The following is a 12297-nucleotide window of genomic DNA, read 5'->3' as shown; positions in this document are numbered from 1 at the left end:
TAAAGTCCATGGAGAATAAGAGCACCTCCTACCAGCTGCCCACTGCACTGAGGCTAGGTAACACTGTCACCACCAATAAATCCACGATAATCGAGAATTTCAATAAGCATTTTTCTACAGGTGGCCATGCTTTCCTCCTGGTTACCACAACCCCGGCCAACAGCTCCGCACCCCAAGCCTCCCCAGCTTCTCCTTCACCCAAATCCAGAAAGCAGATGTTCTGAAAGAGCTGCAAAACCTGGACCCGTACAAATCAGCTGGGCTAAATAATCTGGACCCTCTCTTTCTAAAATGATCCGCCGCCATTGTTGCAACCCCTATTACCAGTCTGTTCAACCTCTCTTTCGTATCGTCCGAGATCCCTAAAGATTGGAAAGCTGCCGCGGTCATCCCTCTCTTCAAAGGGGGTGACACTCTAGACCAGGGGTGTCAAAGTCAAATGGACGGAGGGCCAAATAAAAAAGACGAGGGCCGGACTGTTCGAATGTTCATTGAAAAATTTTTAAATGACGCATATAGTCTAGTGAACCTAATTGAACCTACTGAAAACCTAACAAATATATTACAATATGATCAGATAAATAAAGCAATATTTTCTTATGGCTCTGTCAGTAATCTTTAATTTTCAACAGACACAAAAGACAAATTTCCTTTATATAAATATCCCCATAACATGAACATTAAATGAAAGAAACCGGTATTCAAGGCACCATCAGTAGACTATATTTTCTATTTTAGCAAAAGTGGGCTAAATTTACTTCAAAGAAAAAACAATAATAGCAATTTTCTATCATCCACTCAACTGAAATATTTTTAAAATATAATTGGATTGAAATACAAAAAAATAAAGTGCAAAAATCTATTAATCAAAAACAACACTTTGTTTAAGGAGAAGTAACATGCAGTGAAAACAAATATTAAATTTTAACTTTTAAACTTGAACTGAGTAAAAACTCTAAATATGTGATTGCACAGTAATGTTCACTTGTTTGAGGTTGAGGGTGATACTTGGTGGTGTCCCATCTTTTCCACAAGTTCATCAATGTTCGGGGTAAGGCTCTGAGCTGAAGAAATCCTCAGAATTGAGTGGAGGTGTTCAGCAGTAAGTCGACTTCTGTGTGATGTTTTGTTCAGGTTCATCAAAGAAAACAGTTGTTCACACAGGTATGTGCTGCCAAACATAGACAACGTTTGAGCAGCCTGGATGCGCAGCTGGGGCATTGTGCCGGGGAGGAAACGGGCGAACTCCGCAGCACCCACTGCCGCATATTTTGCCCTCAGTGCATCATTGCATTGGAGGTCAATCAACTCCATTTGGAGGTTTGGTGGTGAGCTTTCCACGTCAACAGCAAATGGGTTACCGAGCAGTTCCAACCTGCTTTTTTGTGCTTCAAAGTCAGCAAATCGGCGTCGAAAGTCAGCGGCAAGCATACCTATTTTATCAGCCAACTGTGTGCTCGGGAACGCACTGGTAGAGAGCTTCTCTTTCATGGTCTGGCAGCTGGGAAAGTGGCTCAAATTTTCTTTCCGCATCTGCGTCTCCCACAGAGTCAGTTTGGTTTTAAATGCCTTCACTGTACTGTACATATCAGAGATGACACGATCCCGACCCTGCAGCTGCAAGTTTATTGCATTCAGATGACTCGTAATGTCACACAGAAAAGCCATTTCACACAGAAACATTTCGTCTCGGAGTTGTGTTGTGTCTTTCCCTTTGCTGTCCAAGAACAGACAAATCTCCTCACGAAGCTCGAAACATCTTTGAAGCACCTTTCCCTGGCTTAGCCATCGCACCTCTGTGTGATAAGGCAAATCACCATGCTCCGTTTCTAACTCCGTCAGAAATGCCTTGAACTGGCGGTGATTCAAACCTTTGGCTCTGATAAAGTTAACTGTGCGCGTGATGATGCTCATTACATGCTCCATTTTCAAGGCTTTACCGCACAACGCTTCCTGGTGTATGATACAATGATAAGCTGTCAGCTCACCTGTCGCGTTTTCCTCTTGCATCTTTTCCCGTATCTTCGCCACCAGTCCGCTCCTGTGTCCACACATCGCAGGTGCTCCGTCGGTTGTCAAACCCACAAGTTTTTCCCAAGGCAGCTCCATCTCATTTACACATCTTGACACCTCTTCATACAAATCATGCCCCGTAGTTGTGCCATGCATAGGACGTAAAGCCAAAAACTCCTCTGTCACGCTTAGGTTGGAGTCCACTCCGCGGATGAAAATTGACAACTGGGCAATGTCAGAAATGTCGGTGCTCTCATCCACAGCCAAGGAATATGCAATAAAATCTTTTCCCTTTTTCACAAGCTGCTCTTTTAGATTGATGGACAACTGGTCTACTCTCTCGGCAATGGTGTTTCTGCTCAGACTCACATTTAAAAAGAGTTGCCTTTTTTCTGGGCAAACTTCGTCACAAACTTTAATCATGCAGTTTTTGATGAAATCCCCCTCCGTAAATGGCCGGGCTGATTTAGCGATCTCTTCTGCCAAAATAAAACTGGCCTTGACAGCAGCCTGGCCTTGTGATTTGGCTTTTTTGAACAGAGCCTGTCGAGATTTGAGGCCTCGTTTTAATTCCTCTGCCTTTTGTAGCCTTTGTTCCATGTCCATATTCTTGTTTTTGTCCGCGTGTTTCGTTTCATAATGTCGTCTCAGATTATACTCTTTCAGTACCGCCACACTTTCTCCACACAGAAGACACACAGGTTTTCCAGCTACCTTCGTGAACATATACTCCGACTCCCACCTTGTTTGAAACCCCCGGTTCTCAGTATCCACCTTCCGTTTTGCCATTTTTGATGGGTATCTGAAAGTTAATTTTACTGTGATGCTGACGACTGCTGTGCCAATAAATATTGAAATGAAGCAGCCTACTGCTCGGTGCGTCACCTTTGCATTGTGGGAAATGTAGTATTGGTGCGTGTAAAAGATCTGCGGGCTGCCGGCTTGCTGCGGGCCGGTTCTAATAATAAATCAAGATCATCCCAGGGGCCGTAAAAAACCTTCTTGCGGGCCGGATGTGGCCCGCGGGCCTTGACTCTGACATATGTGCTCTAGACCCAAACTGTTATAGACCTATATCCATCCTGCCCTGACTTTCTAAAGTCTTCGAAAGCTAAGTTAATAAACAGATCACTGACCATTTTCCCACCGTACCTTCACCACTGTGCAATCCGGCTTCCGAGCTGGTCACGGGTGCACCTCAGCCACGCTCAAGGTACTAAACAATATCAGAACCACCATCGATAAAAGACAGTACTGTGCAGCCATCTTCATCGACCTGGCCAAGGCTTTCGACTCTGTCAATCACCATATCCTTATCGGCAGACTCAACAGCCTTGGTTTCTCAAATGACTGCCTCGCCTGGTTCACCAACTACTTCTCAGACAGAGTTCAGTGTTTCAAATTGGAGGGCCTGTTGTCCGGACCTCTGACAGTCTCTATGGGGGTACTACAGTGTTCAATTCTCGGGCCGATTCCTTTCTCTGTATATATCAACTATGTCGCTCTTGCTGCGGATGATTCCCTGATCCACCTCTACGTAGACGACACCATTCTGTATACATCTGGCCCTTCTTTGGACACCGTGTTAACTAAACTCCAAACGTGCTTCAATGCCATACAACACTCCTTCCATGGCCTCCAACTGCTCTTAAACGCTAGTAAAACCAAATGCATGCTTTTCAACCGATCGCTGCCCACACCTGCCCGCCCAACTATTCTGGACAGTTCTGATTTAGAATATGTGGACAACTACAAATACCTAGATGTCTGGCTAGACTGTAAACTCTCCTTCCAGACTCATATTAAACATCTCCATTCCAAAATTATATCTAGAATCGGCTTCCTATTTCACAACAAAGCCTCCTTCACTCATGTCGCCAAACATACCCTCGTAAAACTGACTATCCTACCGAACCTCGACGATGTCATTTACAAAATAGCTTCCAATACTCTACTCAGCAAACTGGATGCAGTCTATCACAGTGCCATCCGTTTTGTCACCAAAGCCCCTTATACCACCCACCACTGTGAACTGTATGCTCTAGTCGGCTGGCCCTCGCTACATATTCGTCGCCAGACCCACTGGCTCCAGGTCATCTATAAGTCTATGCTATGTAAAGCTCCGCCTTATCTCAGCTCACTGGTCACAATAACAACACCCACCCGCAGCACGCGCTCCAGCAGGTATACAGTGCCTTGCGAAAGTATTCGGCCCCCTTGAACTTTGCGACCTTTTGCCACATTTCAGGCTTCAAACATAAAGATATAAAACTGTATTTTTTTGTGAAGAATCAACAACAAGTGGGACACAATCATGAAGTGGAACGACATTTATTGGATATTTCAAACTTTTTTAACAAATCAAAAACTGAAAAATTGGGTGTGCAAAATTATTCAGCCCCCTTAAGTTAATACTTTGTAGCGCCACCTTTTGCTGTGATTACAGCTGTAAGTCGCTTGGGGTATGTCTCTATCAGTTTTGCACATCGAGAGACTGACATTTTTTCCCATTCCTCCTTGCAAAACAGCTCGAGCTCAGTGAGGTTGGATGGAGAGCATTTGTGAACAGCAGTTTTCAGTTCTTTCCACAGATTCTCGATTGGATTCAGGTCTGGACTTTGACTTGGCCATTCTAACACCTGGATATGTTTATTTTTGAACCATTCCATTGTAGATTTTGCTTTATGTTTTGGATCATTGTCTTGTTGGAAGACAAATCTCCGCCCCAGTCTCAGGTCTTTTGCAGACTCCATCAGGTTTTCTTCCAGAATGGTCCTGTATTTGGCTCCATCCATCTTCCCATCAATTTTAACCATCTTCCCTGTCTCTGCTGAAGAAAAGCAGGCCCAAACCATGATGCTGCCACCACCATGTTTGACAGTGGGGATGGTGTGTTCAGCTGTGTTGCTTTTACGCCAAACATAACGTTTTGCATTGTTGCCAAAAAGTTCAATTTTGGTTTCATCTGACCAGAGCACCTTCTTCCACATGTTTGGTGTGTCTCGCAGGTGGCTTGTGGCAAACTTTAAACGACACTTTTTATGGATATCTTTAAGAAATGGCTTTCTTCTTGCCACTCTTCCATAAAGGCCAGATTTGTGCAATATACGACTGATTGTTGTCCTATGGACAGAGTCTCCCACCTCAGCTGTAGATCTCTGCAGTTCATCCAGAGTGATCATGGGCCTCTTGGCTGCATCTCTGCTCAGTCTTCTCCTTGTATGAGCTGAAAGTTTAGAGGGACGGCCAGGTCTTGGTAGATTTGCAGTGGTCTGATACTCCTTCCATTTCAATATTATCGCTTGCACAGTGCTCCTTGGGATGTTTAAAGCTTGGGAAATCTTTTTGTATCCAAATCCGGCTTTAAACTTCTTCACAACAGTATCTCGGACCTGCCTGGTGTGTTCCTTGTTCTTCATGATGCTCTCTGCGCTTTTAACGGACCTCTGAGCCTATCACAGTGCAGGTGCATTTATACGGAGACTTGATTACACACAGGTGGATTGTATTTATCATCATTAGTCATTTAGGTCAACATTGGATCATTCAGAGATCCTCACTGAACTTCTGGAGAGAGTTTGCTGCACTGAAAGTAAAGGGGCTGAATAATTTTGCACGCCCAATTTTTCAGTTTTAGATTTGTTTAAAAAGTTGGAAATATCCAATAAATGTCGTTCCACTTCATGATTGTGTCCCATTTGTTGTTGATTCTTCACAAAAAAATACAGTTTTATATCTTTATGTTTGAAGACTGAAATGTGGCAAAAGGTCGCAAAGTTCAAGGGGGGCGAATACTTTCGCAAGGCACTGTATCTCACTGGTCGTCCCCAAAGCCAACACCTCCTTTGGCCGCCTTTCCTTCCAGTTCTCTGCTGCCAATGACTGGAACGAATTGAAGAAAAAAAAAAAAAATCGCTGAAGCTGGAGACTTATATTTCCCTCACTAACTTTAAAAATCAGCTATCTGAGCAGCTAACCGATCGCTGCAGCTGCACATAGCCCATCTGTAAATAGCCCATCCAATCTACCTACCTCATTCCCATATTGTTTTTATTTACTTTTCTGGTCTTTTGCACACCAGTATTTCTACCTGCACATCATCATCTATCACTCCAGTGTTCATTTGCTAAACTGTAATTACTTCGCTACTATGGACTATTTATTGCCTTACCTCCTCACGCCATTTGCACACACTGTATATAGACTTTATTTTTTTCCCTATCGTGTTATTGACTGTACGCTTGTTTATTCCATGTGTAACTCTGTGTTGTTGTTTGTGTCGCACTGCTTTTCTTTATTTTGGCCAGGTCGCAGTTGTAAATGAGAACTTGTTCTCAACTAGCCTACCTGGTTAAATAAAGGCGAAATAAAAATAAAAAGATTGTGTGTCGGGGATCTTAAACTAATCTTCCCCATACAGAAGACACCTTCGTCCAATTACTTTTATGTGTAATGTCATGGAACTGAGAGTCATGATAAATGGCTAACTGCCTGCCAAACCAGTGAAAACAATTATGCTGGCTAGCGCAGCAATCAAGCAGATTTTAAAATATATATATTTCGGATCTATTTCGGTCTGATAGACCAGACCCAATTTGATCTGATTCACCCTCATCTCTGAAATATTTTGGGTCGACCCACCTCGGATTCAAAACGGAATTGATTTTAAAAGAATGACGGGGTCCTGTAGGTGTCGGATGGGAATTTTACAGATCCAATTCGGTTCAGATCTCAATTTTGGGATTCGAGAAATGTGCAATTCACACTCCGAACTGTGAACGGCAGCAATACCGCAACACGGCGTCTAGTCCGTTAACACGAAGAAGTTAACGGACGCGAACAGTGCCCAAGAGTAATTAATACGTTAGCCTTTTTATTGTTGTTATTTAAACGGTTATTAACACTCTGGAATTCAAAATGTGACTAATTTAACTGCAAAGTATCAAATACTTACCGGCTATAGTGTTTAATTCGCGTTGGAGACAGGACTTGAATGATATATGTTATCTAGGTAACGCTAGTTGTCGAGCTGCTAACAATGGCTAACTCTAACTGTATGGTTTTTCACACTCAAATAGCCTCTATAATGGAGGTGTTAGCGAATGCAGCTGTGGCAGAGATCTGTAAACTCGTAGACGACGACTATGCAGTGTTTCGTTTGGAAATAACTCAAAGCCAGAAAGAAAACAGGGCATTACGGAGGAAACTACTGGAAGTTAAGGTGGCACGGGAGCGCGCAGAGAGGACATTGCGGGAGCGCGTCGTCGCCAGTCGTCCCAGTAGCGTCAAGATCCTCGACCGATACAGAGGAATGGCAAGAGGTACATTTTACAGAAGGCCAAGGCTGCCTGTCATTTATAGCGCAGTGCCTGTCGCCCCGTTCCCATATGCACATGTCTAGATTTGTTACCCAGAATTGGGTCTTGGTCAGTTTTTAGAAAGCTAATCAGAGGAATTATTGCATACTGTATGCATGTGAAAAGACACTATCATATTTAACAAGATTCTGGATTTACTGCATTTCCTATTATTTGCTCAATGAAAACAATATGATGCATGGAACATAATACATAGATCAATACATTGTATATCAGTAAGTTATGAGAAGTATTACCTTACATCTTTGCCAATTGTAGACAGTATCAATAGTGTACAATGTACTGTTGAACATTGACAGTACCTAACCTAACCATCTCTTTTCCCCCAATCACTCTCTCAGGTGAAGGACATCTCACTGGAGGCCACAGGAGCTTTGTGAAGTCAGCGGGACGCAATACATGGAGTGATGACCAACCAATCACTGTTGGTGAGGGGAGTGGAACCTCAACCCAGCACGTTATCATGATAGAGGTTAGTGGAATAGGGTTACATTAAACATAATTGTGACTATCAAATGTGGCCATTTATTTCAGAAAGGCTCCCTTCAGCTATTCACTTGCATACATGTACGTCCTCATTTATCTTCCATAGAGAAGCTTGTGAGGCTTCCCTACGACATTGTTATCCAATTCAACTCATGTACCGGTAATAACCCTCTCTCTTCTTGTCAGTCTGCAGAGGCTGCAGGTCCTGGAGGATCCTCTGTGGTCAAGCAGGAGAGGACTGAAGGAGAGGAGGACCCACAACAGAGCAGAGACATCGAGACTGGAACAGCGGCTGTACTAGTGCCCCCTGCAGCCACGGATCACCTATCCACTGCTGCGCCCCAGCCCAGGACGCAATGCAGCATGGTGGAGGTCAGTGGAACTCCGAACGCGGCCCTCAAGTCAGAGATGGACACAGAGACTTTAGTTGTAACACAGAGGCTTTTACACACAGGATCTGACCACAGGCCAGACCCAGAGAGTCTGGGGCTGGGGAGACTGGTCTGTCCACCTGCTACCGGATCAGAGTTTTTACTTTACAGTAATCCGAGACCGAGGACTGTTCATTCCCATCGGGACTCAGGTGACACATTAGAGACTGGCAATGATCCGTCTTGTTCTTACTCTACAGAGGTGGACCGTGGCAACATGCCCTTGAATTTGGAGACACAGACTGATCTGTCTAGAGCGGACTGGAACCCCTACAGTAGTAGTGTATACTCTGAAGGGTGCCTAGATAAGAAAGGGGAAGTTATAGTGGTTGATGAAGTGACTGTGAAAGTGGAGGGTGACGCTCTTCTGGCATGGAATGTAGACGAGACTCACTTAGGAGAAGGACACTCACATGGCAGAGATTTCTTAGATTACAGGGGAAGCTTAAAAACAAATCTAAATGTCCCGACTCACTCCCCTTTACACGCATTCAGGGATCGCGACCCAGTGTCCACATCAATGGCACCTTCCGATTCACATGGCCGCATCTTTTTCGATCAGGTATTAAACTCAAACGACATGGCTAAAGCCCAGGCTCAGGGAGGGGGAGCCACTTCAGGCAATAGTAAAGAGAAACAGTTCCTCTGCATGTTCTGTAACAAAGGCTTCACCTGCCCTCAGAAGGTGGAGATCCACCAGAGGGTCCACACAGGAGTGAAACCCTTCAGCTGTACCCAGTGTCACATGCGCTTCGCCCTGGCTGGCAACCTGAAGAGACACCAGATGGTCCACACAGGGGAGAAACCCTTCAGCTGCCCCCAGTGTGAGAAGAGGTTCTCCCAGGCTGGTGACCTGAAGAGGCACCAGAGGGTCCACACAGGGGAGAAACCCTTCAGCTGTACCCAGTGTCACATGCGCTTCGCCCTGGCTGGCAACCTGAAGATGCACCTGAAGGTCCACACGGGAGAAAAGCCGTTTGCCTGTACACACTGCGGGAAGAGGTTCTCCGAGAGGAGCTACCTCAGTATACACCAGCAGAAAAACCATTCCACTCTATAACATAGAAAGTAACCATTCCACTTGATATCCTCTGACGTTTAGATGAAACCCTGTACAAAGACAAATAGATTGATATTGTTGTCAGTGGAAAATATCCACAGATTCATTTAGAATAACGAGTGTAACAGATTTCAGTGTTGAATATTGCATCCAGGCATTGTGTGATATACACAGAGTGTATGAAACATAAAGAACACCTTCCTAATATTGAGTCGTACCACCCCCTTTTACCCTCAGCACAGACTCAATTCGTCAGGGACATGGACTTTACAAGATGTCGAAAGCATTTCCCAGGGATGCTGGCACGTGTTGACTCCATTGCCTCCCACATTTGTGTCAAGTTCCTTTGTGGTGGACTATTCTTGATACACACGAGAAACTGTTGAGCTTGAAAAACCCAGCAGCGTTCCAGTTCTTGACACAAACTAGTGCCCCTACTACCATCCCCCGTTTTAAAGGCACTTAAATATTTTATCTTTCCCAATAACCCTCTGAATGGCACACATACACAATCCCTGTCTCAATTGCCTCAAGGCTTAAAATTCCTTTAACCTGTCTCCTCCCCTTCATCGACATTGATTGAAGTGGATTTAACAAGTTACAACAATAAGGGATCATAGCTTTCAGCTGGATTCACCTGGTCAGTATCATGGAAAGAGCATAATGTTCATGTTTTTTTACACTCTGTATAAGGCATATATATATATATATATATACATATCTACTGTGTAGGCAGGCCAGTGGTCACCAATCATTCGATCGACCTGTCAATCTCCAAGGCATTTCTAGTCGATCACCAAACATTTCTATATAAAGCCTTGTGTTCCTATTTTTTTTTAAATTGGTCTCGGGCTGTTGGTGGTAGGTGCAGCCAATTCAGCTACCCTGTGTGCCGGGTAGGCAAACTGTTGCCATTTCATGTGTCTGAAAGTACAAACTCTGCCTTCCGGTGGGCCTGGAGAGGAAATCAAGTGCACTATGCTACCGCTGGCCAATCAGAATGCTCAGATGAGAGTCTGCAGTAACGTAGCAGGCATGAAAGAAAGCTATGACAAAATTGATACTGTGAGATTTCAAAACGTTTAAAACCATGACTAGAGAGAGACTGTCAACGAACACAGCAAATAGCTGCTGTTTTTATGAGTGAATTCATGTTTAAGTTCTTACTCAGAACTATCAACACTTTGTATTTCACACTTTTATAAACCATACAATGCACGTTCTTCCTATTTCCACTCAGCGCTACAACAAGCAGTGCAGCGGTAATGAATGAGGAGGAAAGTGTCTCTATAAGCCTTGTTATTCTTAGCGGCTTGATTCTTTTTTAATATCAAGGAATATTTCACTTTCTCTGTTCATAGCAGTAACAACAGTAACAACAAGCCGTGTTTGGCCACGCGGTCGTGGGTGAACAGGGAGTACACGAGGGGACTAAACACCAGAGGGGCCCCAGTGTTGAGGATCAGTGTGGCAGACATGTTGGTGCCTACCCTTACCACCCGGGGGCGGCACGTCAGGAAGTCCAGGATCCAGTTGCAGAGGGAGGTGTCCCAGGGTCCTTAGCTTAGTGATGTTCTTCGTGGGCCCTATGGTGTTGAATGCTGAGCTGTAGTCAATGAACAGCATTCTCACATGGGTGTTCCTTTCATCCAGGTGGGAAAGGGCAGTGTGGAGTGCAATTGAGATTACGTCATCTGTGGATCTGTTGGGGCGATATGAGAATTGGAGTGGGTCTAGTGTATCCGGGAGGATACTGTTGATGTGAGCCATGACCAGCCTTTCAAAGCACTTCATGGCTACCGATGTGACTGCTACGGGGCAGTAATCATTTAGGCAGGTTACCTTCGCTTCCTTGGGCACAGGGACTATGGTGGTGAAGACACTGATCCATAGATTTGTCTGTCAAATCCTCCACCCACCATGCACTCTTTAAATAGCCTACTTAGGTGTCAGTGAAGGGCTGTTAAGTTAAAACCAAGACTCGAATTGAGAGGGTATAACATAGGCCTACCTTTTTATTAAAGAACATTGTGAAAAACACAGGCCTACCCCTTAGCTTAAGATTTTGAAGAAAATGAAACCGATCTGATTATATAAAGTGGATCTATAACAGCGCTTGGGTCCGTGATGCTTTAAGCTAGGAACAAACTATGAAATACCCAGGAAAGACGTGACTCTGATATATATATATGGGAATATCGTTGTTTCGTTTCTTTGACATTGAGGCTGAGCTACAACCTATAGCCGAGGAGAGAAAACATTTGCCATGCTTGGGAAGTAATCTAATTCTTTCACTATCAATTGATTAATATTCATTTTCTGTACAACAGAAGCTGTTCAAACCCAGACAGCTTTTAGGGGAACACTTGTGACCTCTCTTTGGGTTAAGCCACAGAAGAAGAGTCGCCAGCAGTTAAAGCTTACATTTCCTTAGTTGGTAGACCTACTCTGTTTGGGCTGGAAAGGTATAGGCCCAACTTCTGAATGTACCATGCTCAGATTCCTAATGATGTCACAAATTAAATGATTTGCAAACGGACAGTTTTGTTGCAAACAAAACACACTGATTTGGCATTGGAGAAATATGGTAAGATGAACACATCAGTCCATTCTTAGCCTGTAATTTCGCAAATTTGTTTGGTGTAAAAGGACAAAGAGTTGCATGACATTTCAATTTCTCTGACCTGCAAATATGATGATAGATTCATGCAATGCTTTTACTATAAAAGGAGATCTTTCCACCCCTACTCTTGTTCACGGTGGTCTGCGAACCCACAACCTTCTGGCCCGCAGCCGTTTGCGTTATCAAAATTCCTGCATTGCCAAGTAATGCTTACAGGACGAAGAACAGTTTGTAAAACTGCATATCTAAGGCTCCGGTCTGTCCAAGAAGTGAGGGTAAATGGTAGCTTTGTTATCTGCTATCCAC

The 12297-nt window shown here is 44.1% G+C and overlaps 1 protein-coding gene across 1 annotated transcript; it reads left to right on the top strand.

Annotated features, from left to right (window-relative positions):
• The first annotated feature begins 6832 nt into the window (after window positions 1-6832).
• LOC139374832 (uncharacterized) lies at window positions 6833-12091 on the top strand. The gene is made up of 3 exons (XM_071115984.1): window positions 6833-7334; window positions 7733-7863; window positions 8064-12091. Exons 1-3 carry the CDS (start codon window positions 7052-7054, stop codon window positions 9366-9368), a joined length of 1719 nt encoding a protein of 572 aa, XP_070972085.1. The 5' UTR covers window positions 6833-7051; the 3' UTR covers window positions 9369-12091.
• The last annotated feature ends 206 nt before the right edge of the window (window positions 12092-12297 follow it).

The sequence above is a fragment of the Oncorhynchus clarkii genome, chromosome 19 (genome assembly GCF_045791955.1).
Source record: "Oncorhynchus clarkii lewisi isolate Uvic-CL-2024 chromosome 19, UVic_Ocla_1.0, whole genome shotgun sequence".
NCBI lineage: Eukaryota > Metazoa > Chordata > Actinopteri > Salmoniformes > Salmonidae > Oncorhynchus > Oncorhynchus clarkii.
The sequence above is the reverse complement of the archived record's forward strand: the minus strand, read 5'-3'. Positions and strand labels throughout refer to the sequence as shown.

Coding starts and splice junctions, on each gene's coding strand:
- LOC139374832 (XM_071115984.1), top strand. CDS start 7,052: ATGGCTAACTCTAACTGTATGGTTTTTCACACTCAAATAGCCTCTATA. Junction 7,335..7,732: donor ATACAGAGGAATGGCAAGAG/GTACATTTTACA, acceptor TCACTCTCTCAG/GTGAAGGACATCTCACTGGA. Junction 7,864..8,063: donor AGCACGTTATCATGATAGAG/GTTAGTGGAATA, acceptor TCTTCTTGTCAG/TCTGCAGAGGCTGCAGGTCC.